Source organism: Notamacropus eugenii, chromosome 5 (genome assembly GCF_028372415.1).
Source record: "Notamacropus eugenii isolate mMacEug1 chromosome 5, mMacEug1.pri_v2, whole genome shotgun sequence".
Classification (NCBI taxonomy): domain Eukaryota; kingdom Metazoa; phylum Chordata; class Mammalia; order Diprotodontia; family Macropodidae; genus Notamacropus; species Notamacropus eugenii.
The window spans coordinates 219318550-219331283 of record NC_092876.1 but is presented as its reverse complement, the minus strand read 5'-3'; the positions used below and the strand labels follow the sequence as shown (position 1 = coordinate 219331283).

The 12734-nt window shown below is 37.3% G+C and overlaps 1 protein-coding gene across 3 annotated transcripts in view; it reads left to right on the top strand.

The window, feature by feature from the left end:
* ITGB6 (integrin subunit beta 6) overlaps window positions 1–12734 on the top strand; it is a 92767-nt gene that overhangs the window by 66778 nt on the left and 13255 nt on the right. For all 3 annotated transcript variants that reach the window (XM_072612133.1, XM_072612132.1, XM_072612134.1), the window contains 2 exons: window positions 784–878; window positions 6621–6740. In XM_072612133.1, coding sequence (XP_072468234.1) covers window positions 784–878; window positions 6621–6740 — 215 coding nt within the window. The remainder of the gene's footprint in view (window positions 1–783; window positions 879–6620; window positions 6741–12734) is intronic.

Below are 12734 nucleotides of genomic sequence, written 5' to 3'. Positions count from 1 at the left end.
ACGGGGGTGATAATAATAGTACCTGCACCCCAGGGTTATTGAAGGATGAAATAACATGTATAGATAGCACTTGGCAAGCAAAGTTTTAATGTATAAATAGTAGTTATCATCATTATTATTATTAAAATGAGGACTAAGATGATAGGAGTCCAACAGTTTCATTTTACAGATTAAGAAACTGGGGATAAAGGGCAGATGACTTGATCAAATCACAGAACTGGGGCTAACACCAAGTCTTCTTATACCAAATGTAATGTCATTCCATGACACCACACTCCTACATAAGACTCTCTCCAATTATGAGATTCCACGACCTATCTCAGAACCACCATAAGAAGGGTACTAAATATTTGGTTAATTCTTATTCAAAGAAGCAGAAATCATTTTCCAACCCCAATCATATTATAGTGACTGGGCCTTCTTCTCTCTACCAAGGGGAAAAAAATAAAACACACCTAACAAAGATTCCATTCTACTTGTCATTTGTATACTAACTACTATTAGGTGTAGGCAATGAAGCAAATAGTTACAGGCAAGGTTAATGTAAGGACAACATAGACACCAGGACCCACTTGAGTTTTTCCCTGTGAGGAAATTTAGTTCAGTCATTGTAAGGGAAATCCATGGTAAGAATTCTCAGCATCATAGTAAGGCTCCAATGAGTGTGTGTGTGTCATATATACATGCATAAATTTATGTATATATACATGTATGTATGTGTAGTAATGTTTAATCAGTATTGTCAGCCAGCACGAAATAATTTCTTTTGAATATTTTTTATAGGAGCTGCATTGAATGTCACTTATCTCCTGATGACTGGTCCAAAGGAGAATGTACTGACAAATGTAAACTAGTGGATGCAATCATCAGCGATGAAGGTTTCAATTTTTTTTAATTCATTGCATGTATTTCAAATATTCTTAAGGGACAAAATTGATGCGGGTTATAGATGATAGCTAAAGCCACATAAGGAGAGAGTACATCATATAGCGGGGAAATTACTAGACTTGCCATCAGAGGACCTGAATGGGAATCCTGATTCTATGTAAATTTGAGTATGTAACCTCTATGGTCCTTAGTTTCCTCATCTATAAAATGAGAAGACTGGCCTAGTTAGCCCTCTTTAGCTCTAAATCCTAGAAAATAACACCAGGGCCTACATTTTAGGTTATAGTGCTATTTTCAATGACTTGATCTAATTCATGCCAAGACTTCAGCACATTTACTTGGGTTTTTTAAATTGAAAGGAAATGGTGTGTCTAACCCCAGTATCCTGGTATGTCTAATGGACTCATGGCTAGGAGAGTTCCAGTTGGCATCAGTTTTGTTGGCAAATGCTAAACTGCTTTTAATGGGAAATAGCAAATGCAGATGGGCAGCAGGATATGGTCTGAATTTCAGCCCAAAGTTCAGATAGCTTCCTCTTTTGTCTGTTGACCTTGATTCAAGGTTGCACAAAGGCAGACCAACAGCAATGAACACAAAGAAAGCTGGATTAGTTCCCATGATCCTAGGCCATGAGGCACAGCTTCCAGACTTGGCAAGCCATTACTATGTATACTCATACACCCTGTCTGTCAGCCTCCCTTCTCATACTCCTTGCCCTAATAAAGGGCAAAAAAAAAAAGTGCATGTGACCACAAACCAAGGGTCAAGGGTTTAACAGACCTGTTATTTAATCTGATTCTACTTAGGTTTATCATTTAAAATTTAAAGACTTTTTTTTTCCAGGCAGCATTTTACTAAACATTTGAAGGGTCTTTGTATTAGGTTGAAAGCCATTTCAAGATCATATTTTTATCTTTGTTTTGTGGATTTCCATGAGTTACACAAGAAGAGAGGATCCAAATGGGTTCTAATCTGTATCACTGGAAGGAATACCCACACTTTCGAGATCACAGATCCATTTCAATATTTAAGTATTTTTTCCATGAGATGGGGAAAAAAGTAAGGTGGTTGGTTTTTTCTAAGTGGAAAATCTGGGAAGATCTTATTTTTAATGGTAATGAATCCTACATGCTAACATATTATTCAGTCTGAGTAGTTGCAATACCATAAAACATTACAGATAGATGGGACCTGAAATTTATCTCATGATAAAAAACAATCATTAGACCAATAATTTATGATAATCTATGAACTATAGCTTGAATAGCTGGATTCAAAAGACAAGCATCCACTGCTTGAGGGATGGACCAACTAAGTAACATAGAAATTCTTTCAAAAACTATTTCCAGAGTTTCTAAATCAACATATTTAGTACAAAAAAATTAAGCCATCTGATCCTGGGTGGTGAAAAAAAAGGAAATAACTTTTAGGATTAGTAATAATGCAGAGTAGAACTACGGAAAAAACCCTCCCTTGTACTTTGCTGGTGACTGAAGGACAGATGTTTCAAACAATGGGAGAGGATAAATGAGCAAGAATATCTTGGATCTTACTTTAACCTCAATGACAAAGCATGTGACCAGACCAAGTAAAGCAGCTGTCATGACTTTCAGCCGGTACCTTATAAGGGAATATCTGTTCTTCAAGGTTCATTTCACAACAAACAATTGAGATACCATTTCTGAAAAATGAATGAAAATGTCAGGAAATGCACTACAAATTGCTCTAAGTCAAGGCATTAGCAGTATAAGAAATATAGTGGGTTGCAAAAAAAATGTAAATTGTGGTAATCGAACAAGTTATTTCACTATGTTTAATATATCAAATCCTTCAATTTGAGAGCAGTATCCTTCTAAGTTGTCTGAGAGGGAAACTGTAAATTCAATTCAATGCAACAAACATATTATTAAGCTCCTAAGGGAGATATAAGGCTTATGTAAGTCCTATATGAGTGTAGTTTTTATTACAAGGAGCAAATAATCTTCAAAAGAATTCCTTTTACTAATGTTCATTTCTGTCTCCTAAAGTAGAAATGATAACTGGATTTTAAAGCACTTTGAAATGTGTATGAATTTAAGACAGATTTATTTATAAGCCTATGAATTGAGTGGCTGCTTTGTAACATGTTCCTCTTCTGAATATTTTTTCAAGTTACAGATATAATTATCTAAACAGTTACTCTGAGTCAGTGAAATACCATAGAAAGAGAGCTGGATTTGTAGTCAGATGAACTGGATTCAAACCCTGCATCAGTGACTTAGTTCTTGTGTAACCATGATTACATAAATGAACCATGCTGGACCTTTGTTTTCAGTGCAGTCGTTTTTTAGTCATGTCTGACTCTTCATGATGCCATTGGGGTTTTCTTAACAAAGATTGTTTTGCCACTTCTTTCTCCAGCTCCTTTTACCGATGAGGAAACTGAGGCAAACAGGGTTAAGTGACTTGCCCAGGGTCACACAACTAGTAGGTTTCTGAGGCTAGGTTCACCCCAGGAAGATGAGTCTTCCTGACTCTAGGTCTGGCATTTTATCCACTATGGCACCTAGGTGCTCCTTTGTTTGCACATAAATAAAATGTAGGGGTTGAATTAGTTCCCTTTGAGGTCCCGTCCAGCTCTAAATATACCAGGATCCACTTTGAAAATAGGTAGAGGATATTTGAAAGCCCAGAAGGTATTTTAGCAACCCAGTTTCCTACCCTTTTACAGATAATAAAGTAAATTGAATCATCATTCTTAGCTAGCATGTGCTGTTACAGTCACTGAACAAGTATCTTTTTTGCTACAGGCTGTTATAGTTTCAACAGTTGTTAATTCTGGATAATTGTGATTTTAAAGTGTTTATTTATGCTTTACCAAACTTTACCAGAAGTTAAATTCAAATTCAATCCCTCTACCATAGTACTCCAAACCCTTGTAGAAATTTCTGATTTTAAAGGAGGTTTACAGTAATCCAGCAAAGCAAAATTTTCATAGTTTTTCATCCACACACCCCTTCCCCAATATCTGCCCTCTTACCCATCTTCCATAGGCCCTTTTTTCCCCCTGATTATCCTTGCCTGAAATTTTGTTTACACTGTAACATTCAGGAGTAGTGCAGAGGGCTGTCACAGCTGTGGAAAAAAGGACTGAAAACCATGGAGATACAAAAGAAAACAGTTGCTAATTATGCAAATCCACGCCTAGGCTAGAATCCTGAGTATCACATTCAATTACACCCATTTCAATAACCAAACACTTAAAAAAAAGTCTAAAACTGGAGGAGTAACTTTAATGAAAAAGAATCTTGGAATAATTAAAGCATTATCGGGAATAAGGACTCACAGGTCATATTACCAGTTCCATTAATACTAAATGATCTTGACAAAGTAATTTAAGCCTCCCCTTGCTTCAGATTTTTCCATTTAAAAAACCTCCAACAAAAAAACAGGATTAATATCACTCAACTGAGGGGAACTGTGATACCCAGTCTATGAGGCAATTCCCTAGTTTTAGATGAAATATACTAAGAGGAATGTAATAGCGAAATAGAAAGAAGGCCAGGTCCATGGTAAGTGAGAGAGTGACTAACTAACTCATCAGAACTTATATTACAAGAAAATGTCACTGCTTCCGAATAATTGCAGGTGTCCATTTAAAATTAGTGAAAAATCTGAATTATGGAATATACACTTCAGCAATCTACAGTTTTGTCAATATTGGTTAACCCACTGCCAATCAAGATGGCAACTTTTCTAACGTTTAGTAGAAAGTCTTTAAGAGTTGCTGTGGCCAAAAAATTTAACACCCTTCAGTTAATCTGGTGATAAGTCTATCCTATTTTAGTTAGATTGGTCCTAGGACATTTTCCTCACTAAACACATCCTTGACAATTTGATGCCATTTGCTAGAACTGGTATTCCATTGGCAGAACCTTTGAGAATCAAGCTGGTACTCCATTGGTAGAATCTTTGATAATCAAGCTGGTAGTTCACTGGTAGAACCTTTGAGAATCCAGGGTCAGCTCCACACCACATGGAGGCATACATGAGTGAAGTAATAGAGTCTATACTTAATTCAATACTGTGACTTTTCAGTACAGGCAATAGCTCCCATTAAGTTAACAAAGTATTAGCTAGAAAAGTCAGTCAATATATATTTATTAAACATTTATGACATACCAGGTACTTTGCTCCATGCTATAAGTACAAAGAAAGGTAAAAGCTTCTTAGATTCTGTTTTAAAGACAATATAAGAAGTTTATAAATAATATTAATCACCCATAAGTAAAGAATTGTTTCTAAAGTTTTCAAAAGCAGTTCATAGTCTAAGTTGAAGTCACTGTCCTGGAATCTTATTTTTACTTTGAATTTTCTTGGTGGGTTTCCTACTATACCATGCTGGAGGCAGTGGGATATGGTAGAAATGGCACTGAATTTGGAGGATTTAGGTTCAGATTGGCCCCTCTGATGTTTTTACTACTTGTGTGATCAGGTCAAGCTTCAAATTCATCATCTGTAAAATGAAGGCATCTCATGTCTCATCATGTTCTAGACCTAAGATCTTATCAAGTCCTTTGGGGGATAAATGGTGCCTGACATGCCCTAGCCTTGATAGAATGAATATTTATATTTTTAAAAATTCAGCAAGAAAAAAAAAATCCATTCTAAGCTGTCTGGGAGTTACAAACAAAATAAATATCCAAAGTTAAAAAAATTTTAATCTTCCATCTTTGGCATCAGAAAAAAATTACATAGAAGGGCTGAGTGAAAACCATATTGACAAATCAATAAATGAAGTAGATTGGAAGTTGCCTAAAAGGCATATTTTGTAACAGAAACATTGAAAATAACCTTCTGGTTTATAAAGGCCAGTCATATGGAAACAGCTATCTAACACAATGTTTCTCAGAAAAAATTCCTATGTAGAAGTCATTGGTCTGAATATTGTAACTAGAAAGAGATATAGCCTGGGTCTCAGATTATAGTCATATTACTTTCTTTTCTTTTTCTGCACTGAATTTTTGTACCTTTCTCCTGAATGAACCCAGCCTGAAAGGTTTACCATTTGGGAGAAGTTTGAGAAGAGCAGGATTGAATTCTCTTACAGAAATGCATTAAGTGCTGGGCCAACTAAAATGAAGGGCAAACTGTTAGTTCAGGTTACTCCTTTATGCACTGGCCCTTGAACCATATGCTTCCACAATCCCCGGGTTTCTGTTATTAATTTATGTTTACTGTTGTGACAGTGCATGCCACACTGGTCTTCTAGAGCTGCATTGTGGGAAGAATAAATGGATACCCCTTTTCAAAGTAGCAGTATCAGTTTAATAAGTGAATTATCTCCTCTGAAATAAAATCCCAAAGAATTGCATTCTTCCAGAAGCTCCCAGCCAAAGAGAACATACTGCTCACTCTTTGCCGTAATCAGGACTATTTTATTCCCCAGGCAGATGGTGGCACCTGCTTTGGAAGTATTTTCAATGCATTGAGATTCAGAATATAGCAGATTGATAGGGGCATTTGATGGTCAGTGCTGATGGGGGACACCTGGAACCATTTCCTGAAACATCAGAGAGAAAGGGAAGTTGAAAGTAGAATTAAAACTCCCTTATTCCTGGAACTTTTCTATTCCCACACTGTAACTGCAACTCTTTTGTGTATTCATCTAATACTCATCTATGTCATGGGTTGTTATTCTTCATCAGCCTTTAAATTGCATTTGACCTGATGGATGGCTTTTTTCCTTACAGATTTCTCAAAGGAAAATTCTGTTTCCTGCTCTTTGCAAGGGGAAAATGACTGTCTTATTACATTCCTGATGACTACAGATAAAGAGGGAAGAACAGTCCTTCATAGCATAAACCAGAAAGGTAAATATCGCAAAATGTGTTGTCAATGGTCAGAGATAATATTTACAAAAGGAAAAAAAGAACTTGTATACATTTTTGAATCACTTTCAAGGAAAAGCATTTCCAAATTTCTGGTGTAATACTGTATTGAATGTGTCCCTCCAAAGAATGGAGAGGCACTATTCAAAGACTTGGATATGTTTTTAATGATCTCCTAATGAGAAAGGCTAACAAGATTAGGTTCTCATGGCAAAGCTGCTGTTTCTTCTTCGTTCTTGAGGAGGACCATGACATCAGGGAGGTAATACCACGATATACAAGTGAATTGGATTTGAGTGAGGGAGGGCTATGCAGTTACCAGCCTCTCTCTTCAGAAGCCATCTGGGTCCAGTGACCAGATATAGATCAGGACCACTGAAGATGGCCCAGGATACAGTGGGGGACTTTGGTCTTTTCAACCTCGCTAAGGTCTTTAACTGGTCTCAGTTTGTCTGAAGCAGTGCCCATTCAGTGATTAAGGCTTAATAAAGAAAAAAAAATGAGAGGAAGAATGACCTCTTTAAAAAAAAAATAGATCTGGGAGGGAAAGATCCCCAGGATTTCTGGCCAGAATAGAAACAATTACTATTTACATTCATTCTGAGATAATCAGGGCCCAAACAGTGACCACGTAGGGCTTGGTCTGGGATCAGAGTGATTTGGAGTTAAGACTGATCTTTAAGAGAAAAAAAACAAAACGAAAAAGTTTATAAGATTAAAATTTACATTTCCTTTTGGCAGAGCACCCATAGGTAAGGATGTGATACCCTATGTGGAGAGAGAAGAAAGAGAGAGAGAGAGAGAGGAATGAAGGAAGGAAGGAAGGAAGGAAGAAAGGAAGGAAGGAAGGAAGGAAGGAAGGAAGGAAGGAAGGAAGGAAGGAAGGAAGGAAGGAAGGAAGGAAGAGAAAACCCTATTGTCCGACTTGTCAAATGATAAGGAGTACCACCCTGAATGTTGGCCATAGGAATGTAGGTTGGAGTATTGGTTAATGGCAATGTAACTAGGGAGATGCAGTGAGGAAAGGACTGATTATAACTAACAGCTTAACCAATGATACAAAAGACAAATGAATTAGTGTGTAAATTCAAATCAGATATTCTAAGAAATCTAATTCTACAGATAAGTGCTATACCACTGATTGAGTGCTTTTACATTCATTCACCTTTATTCAATAAGTACCTACTATGTGCCAGACATTAGGAATGAATGAATGATCAATTAATGAATGAGCAAATGAAAAACCACTCAGAGCATTTATTGTCTGACAAAAACTGCTAAGTGCTTGGAACACAAATAGAAAAGCAAAACCATCCCTGCTCTTGCGGAGTTCACTTTCTAATATGGCAAGACAATATGTAAAGGGTTCATTTGCAGAGTGGATGGAAAGACCTGGGGACCCATAACGTTTCAGCAGCAGAGTGATGGCAAAGGCCAGGGATTCTTAAGAGTTCATTGGTAGGCCCCATGATAACATGTAGGGATCGAAATAGCACAGCAGCAGGGAGAATAATAAGGCCAGATGGACAAAAGGATGTGGCAGAATAGATAATAAGACTCAATGGCCGATAGAGCACAGTGGCAAGGTTTTCTATGTTACTAGAAGGATTGTACCTGCTCATTTTAGCTGAGTGAATAGTCACCACCCTCCCTCTAGAAAACCATAGGAGCAAGGTCCTTAAGGAAATTTAGACAGAGCAGAATGGGGGCCCTGGAATGCTTCCCATGAGATATGTGTGTCAGGATCTAGCCAGGAGGAGAAAACAAGGGGGGGAAATTGACAGGAGGATTGAGGGAAAGAACTTTTTGTGGCATCTTTTTCATTGGGCTCACTCCATTTACTGGAATGTGGACGGTAGATGAAATAGGGCAGGAGATAGGATGGTGCTGGGTACTGGGGATACAAAAAAAAGTGGAACAGTCTTCAAGGAGTTTACAGTCTATTGAGGGGGAGAGAGAAACCTGAACATATATAAACCCAAATGTATATAAATAAATACAAATTTTATACAAAGTGATTTGGCTGGGGAGAGCTCTAACCATTGGGGAAGATCAGGGAAGGAATTGAGTTAAGTGTTGGAGGGCAATAAGGATTCCAGGAGGTCAAAGGGGAAGAAGAGCACTTCTGGAAGTATAAAGGAGGGGAAAGAGCATTGGGTTTGAATTCAGAAGATGTGGATATGAATCCTGGCTCAGTTACCTTCTCTGGGCGACCATGGGAAAGTCATTTAGTATCTCTGGGTGTCCATTTCCTCATCTGAAAAATGATGGGGTTGGAAGAGATGACCCCCAAAGTCTGTTCTAGCCTGCAGTCTACAACTCTATCATTCAAAGCAGAGAGAGGGAACATTGATAAAGCATTGTCAGACACTGTGCTTAGTGCTTTATAATTATTTTTTGTACAAAACCTGAAATATTTTACTTTTTAAAATTTTGATGTGTTTGCTTAGATTTCATGGACTTGATACAAGACCATTTGGCATGAATCAGTAGGTAAAACACAGTAATAGCTACAATAAACTTTGCTAGAAATGTACCTGTTGCAAAAAAAAATCTTTTTAATAGCTTGATTCCTGGATTGGATTAATATAAATCCTGAACAAGAACAGTGACAAAGAAAGCTTTAAAAGCACCTGTTTTAATTAAGTCCGGACCACATTAGACTAACTCTTCTATTCTCCCAGTCTTCCTAGCCCATGTCCCACTCAAACAGGATGTGGCTTAGTAGTTTCCTGTAGCTGCTTTTCAGGGACATTTCATCCAGGTAATGGTTACATAAACAAAGCTCATAAGAAATATACAAATATAAAAACTACAAACATTAATAAATTACATCATAACAAAACACAGAAACACTTCACAAATGACAGTAAAAACAACTTATGCATGCACTCACATAGACACACATCACACAAGAATGAAAACAAAGAGCTGGTTATTAAAGTTGAAGAGTTATCTTCAAATTAATCTTAAATAGATTTCTTTTTGCACTATTTGGTTCTGTATAAGACTATACCAACATGACGTGTTTTTCAGGCAATACCTAATTCCCAAAGGAAAAACAAAACAAAATAAAAAAGGAAAAAAAATTAAAATCAAATGAAATATAACAGTTTATCATACTCGGCAAAAAGCTCATATAAATGTTAATGAAGTATTCTATAGAAAGGAATTTCTAAAGATTTATTCATAAAAAGAAGTTTCTTTTAAAAACTATTTACAAACTACATTCTACGAAAAATATGCCTTAGAAAAACATCTAAACTTAAAAGACAGCATTGCCTGAGAAACAAATTCCACCCACCCACCTCAGTGTTTATGTTCAGACAAGCTGCTTAATGGAAGAAAAAGTGCTTTATAATTATTATCTCTTTTGATCCTCCCCACAACTCTGAGAGGCAAGTGCTATTATTATTCCCCTTATAGGTGAGGAAATGAGGCAAACAGAGGTTAAGTGACTTGCCCAGAGTCACACAGCTAGTAAATTCTGAGACAGGGTTTGAACTCAGATATTCCTGACTCCAAGCCTGGTGCTCTATCCACTGTACCACCCAGCAGTCAGCTCTGGTAACCTGTGCGGTATCAGGAAAATTACTTTTCTATAAAATGGCATAGTTAGCTGGATATTCTCTGAGGATTATCCAGCTTTAAAAAAACCTATAATTTTATAGTCCAGATGAGGAAAGTAAGCCCCAGAGAGGTGAAGGAATACTTCAAAAGCCTCACAAGTAGTAGGTTATAGAGCCAGGGCTATAGCTCAGGTCTGCTAGTACAGTGTTCTTTCCCCTACACTTTTGCTTCTTAAATCTTAGTTTCTGAAAAGCAAAAGGAAACATAAAGGATAGAAATGAGTATTGTGCACGTGCATTCTGTGTGTGTGTGTGTGTGTGTGTGTCTGTGTGTCTGTCTGTCTCTAATTCTCTTCCTCTGTGTGTCTGTGATGGAGAGCTCCTCAACAGCAGTGACTATTTTGTTTTGGGCGGTCGGGGAGAGTGTTCAGTTTGGGTTTTGCCTTTCTTTGTATCCCAGTGCTCAGCACAATGGCTGGCACACAGTAGGCACTTAATAAATTCTTGTTGACTTGACTATATCTCTGTCTCTTTTCTACAACCATGTTTAGACTCAAATATTTTCTTAAGATGTAGATGAAATTGCCTTTGACTTTAGATGTTTCAGACGAATAATTTTCTGCTACCCCAGCCCATTTTCCTGTACTGAAGAGCTTTTGTAATTCATATTCTGACTGCAGGTGCTTAGGTACGATTCTTCCTGGGTTTTTACTACTATTGGGAGTTGCTATGGTGTCTTCCTCCCCAGTCATTACTTAATTCAGAGATGTAGTGTTGCAGCTGGATGTACCCATGTTCTCAGTGGCACACACAGACCTGCAGCTTGCTTCAATGTGGTGTCACAAACCCATTAAATACAGCCCTATTTCATTATTTTTGCTGAAATGCAATCTTCAGATCTTCAATACAGATCCAAACCTTTTCATTAGGTCCCTTATTTAATTCTTTATAATCCCCTCACAAGGCATTTACTGGAAACATGAATCTTCTGGCTAGAGAACAAAAGATACAGACCAGGCGTCATGCTGTTAGGGGGTCATTAGGCCCACCCAGATTTAGAACGGCGATGGATCCTTTTTCATACAAGCAGCATGACATATTCCTTTTATATGTATAACACTACTCATTAAATTCCTACATTACAGCCAAACTGAACTCTTTTCTGGCCCCATTCTCATCTTCTATGTGCTGCCTCTATGTCTTTGCTTGTGTCATCTCCCATGGATGAAGTGGACTCTCCAGCCATCTCACAATATCTTTCTTTTGCCATCCTTCCCTTTGCTTAGAGTTCCTCAAGGACGACCTCTTCCATGAATCCTTCCCTCAAACTCTCATGTGAAAGTTTTCTCTCTCTACTAAAATTTCCACTAGGATCATTCCTTTACAGTCATCACACCCTTCCTTGAATTGTAGTCACTGTGTACATGTTTCATTTTTCCTAAGTTATATTATGAGCTCTGTGAGAGCATAAAATATGGAAAACCTCTCTATATAAAAAAATCTCTATCATCCTATCCCAACCTCCACCTGAGGTAACCCAGTGTCCCATTCAATCCCAACCTATGGTTTCACTATTCTATTCCTGATATCTTTAGCTGGGGATCGTTTACCCTGCCATTGATCCCCAAGGTCCACTGTTTTGCCTGGCAGACCCTAAGTACTACTGGCCTTTCCATCAACAATGAAGCTGAACCTTCTTATATTTTTCTTTCATAAAAATCATTTGTTCTCTTTCCTTTCCAATATCCTTCCCTCCCCCAACTAGGTGGAAAGAAAAAAGAAAACTAAATCTTTTGTAATAAATATGCATAGTGGAGTAAAACAAATTCCAAATTTAGCCAATATGATATCCAAAAACGTATGTCTCATTCTGCAATTTAGTCCAATTTAGCCTACGTCTCTGCCAAAATTGGGTAACGTTCTTTATCATACATCTTCTGAAACCATGATTGATACTTATACTGATCTGAGTTCTGAGGGCTTTCCGAATTGTTCATTTTTACAAAAGCATAAATTCTTCTTCTGTTTGACACCCTGTATGTGTTGTCTTGGGCAATTAGAATGTGAGTTTCTTGAGGGCATAGACTGTCTCACTTTTCTGTTTACATCTGTAGCACCTAGTACAGTGTTTGGCACATGGTAAGCACTTAACAAATGCTTTTCCATTCTATTAATAAATGCTTGTTCAATTGAATTGTTCAAGAGGTTTGAAAAAGCATGCACAGTTGTCTCCCCATTTATCATGTTTGATCTCACTTTCTGCAGAGTTCTGCAGATCTTTTTTCATGACAATTTCTCACATCTTATTTTCATAACGGGAAAAGAGTTTAATTACAATGTTTCATTAAGAAATGTATCATATCTCCAAGGCACACTGTGAGAATTATTGCTTATTCTGCCATCAATA